This window comes from Nanorana parkeri, unplaced genomic scaffold (assembly GCF_000935625.1).
Source record: "Nanorana parkeri isolate BGI_ZX_2015 unplaced genomic scaffold, ASM93562v1 scaffold2662, whole genome shotgun sequence".
Lineage (NCBI taxonomy): Eukaryota > Metazoa > Chordata > Amphibia > Anura > Dicroglossidae > Nanorana > Nanorana parkeri.
Window position 1 is genome coordinate 4,062 of NW_017308930.1, and position 988 is coordinate 5,049.

General features: G+C 37.4%; 1 protein-coding gene across 1 annotated transcript in view; it reads left to right on the forward strand.

Annotated features, from left to right (window-relative positions):
* The first annotated feature begins 752 nt into the window (after window positions 1–752).
* Window positions 753–988, forward strand: part of LOC108802105 (protein Jade-2-like) — a 90,217-nt gene continuing 89,981 nt past the window's right edge. Inside the window, exon 1 of the mRNA XM_018573992.1 lies at window positions 753–855. Within this exon, the coding sequence (XP_018429494.1) occupies window positions 753–855 (103 nt within the window). The remainder of the gene's footprint in view (window positions 856–988) is intronic.

The window sequence follows — 988 nt, forward strand, 5'->3', positions numbered from 1 at the left end:
ATTTTGGTGTGACTTCTATTTTGGTGTATCAGCTGCTTTCAGATACGTGAACAGATTCTGACTTTAATAGTCCGTGGAGCCAGGCAGATTTGCAGACAGAATTTTAATGATATCCTGTGAAGTGGCCCCAATGGAATAGCACTCTTGCCAGCACTGGACAAGATTTTCCTAAGTTAGAAGCAGCTGCAGCTGTGCATATCTCCTATGTGTCCAAGTGATGTTCAAACACGTCACTAAGCACTTAAACACAGGCTGCATTGGAGCTACAAGTTTTTCTTGATAATTGTTGAAAGTGAAACAAATAGGTAGATTTCTCTGAGAAAACATTCTCCATCCTCTGTATAGTCAACATAGTACGCCTTTAAGACATCTGGGAGTCTTTAACAAGAATTCCTCAGGGAACTGTTTGATGCTGTTACTAGAATAAAATAATCTACATTGCAATAATAGCAGGCAGTGGGGAAAGTCAGCAACCAACAATTATAGCTACAAATTTATATGTACCATTTATTCTTTTGGCTGTCTCTGCCTGTGTCATACAGGCTATTGAATGCCATTTTCTTTCACAGGTGCTCAGCACAATAGCTGCCCACTTTCTGCCCCCTTTTCATAGATAATGAGGCTCCACTATTTGTTTTACAACACACACCACATATCTGATTCCTGTTTCATCCAGATAAATTGAGCCATCTACCCATGTCTTAAGAACAAAACTGTATATTGTAACTTATTGGTTGCATTAGTTTGTAGACATGTGCGATTTGTTTTCGGAAATATTCGTTATTTTCGATATATCTGAATCTCCGTATGACAGAAATGACGAATGCAAACAAGTCCGAATTTCCGATAAATATGGTATGTACAAATTTTTGTTCCGAATGACTTTTCATTGAGGCAACGTCACATTAGACAAAAATGGGGGGAAAATACTTTTTTTTTTTTAAATTTACAGTTTGCAGAAGAAGAAGAAAAAATAACCTGTGAGGTT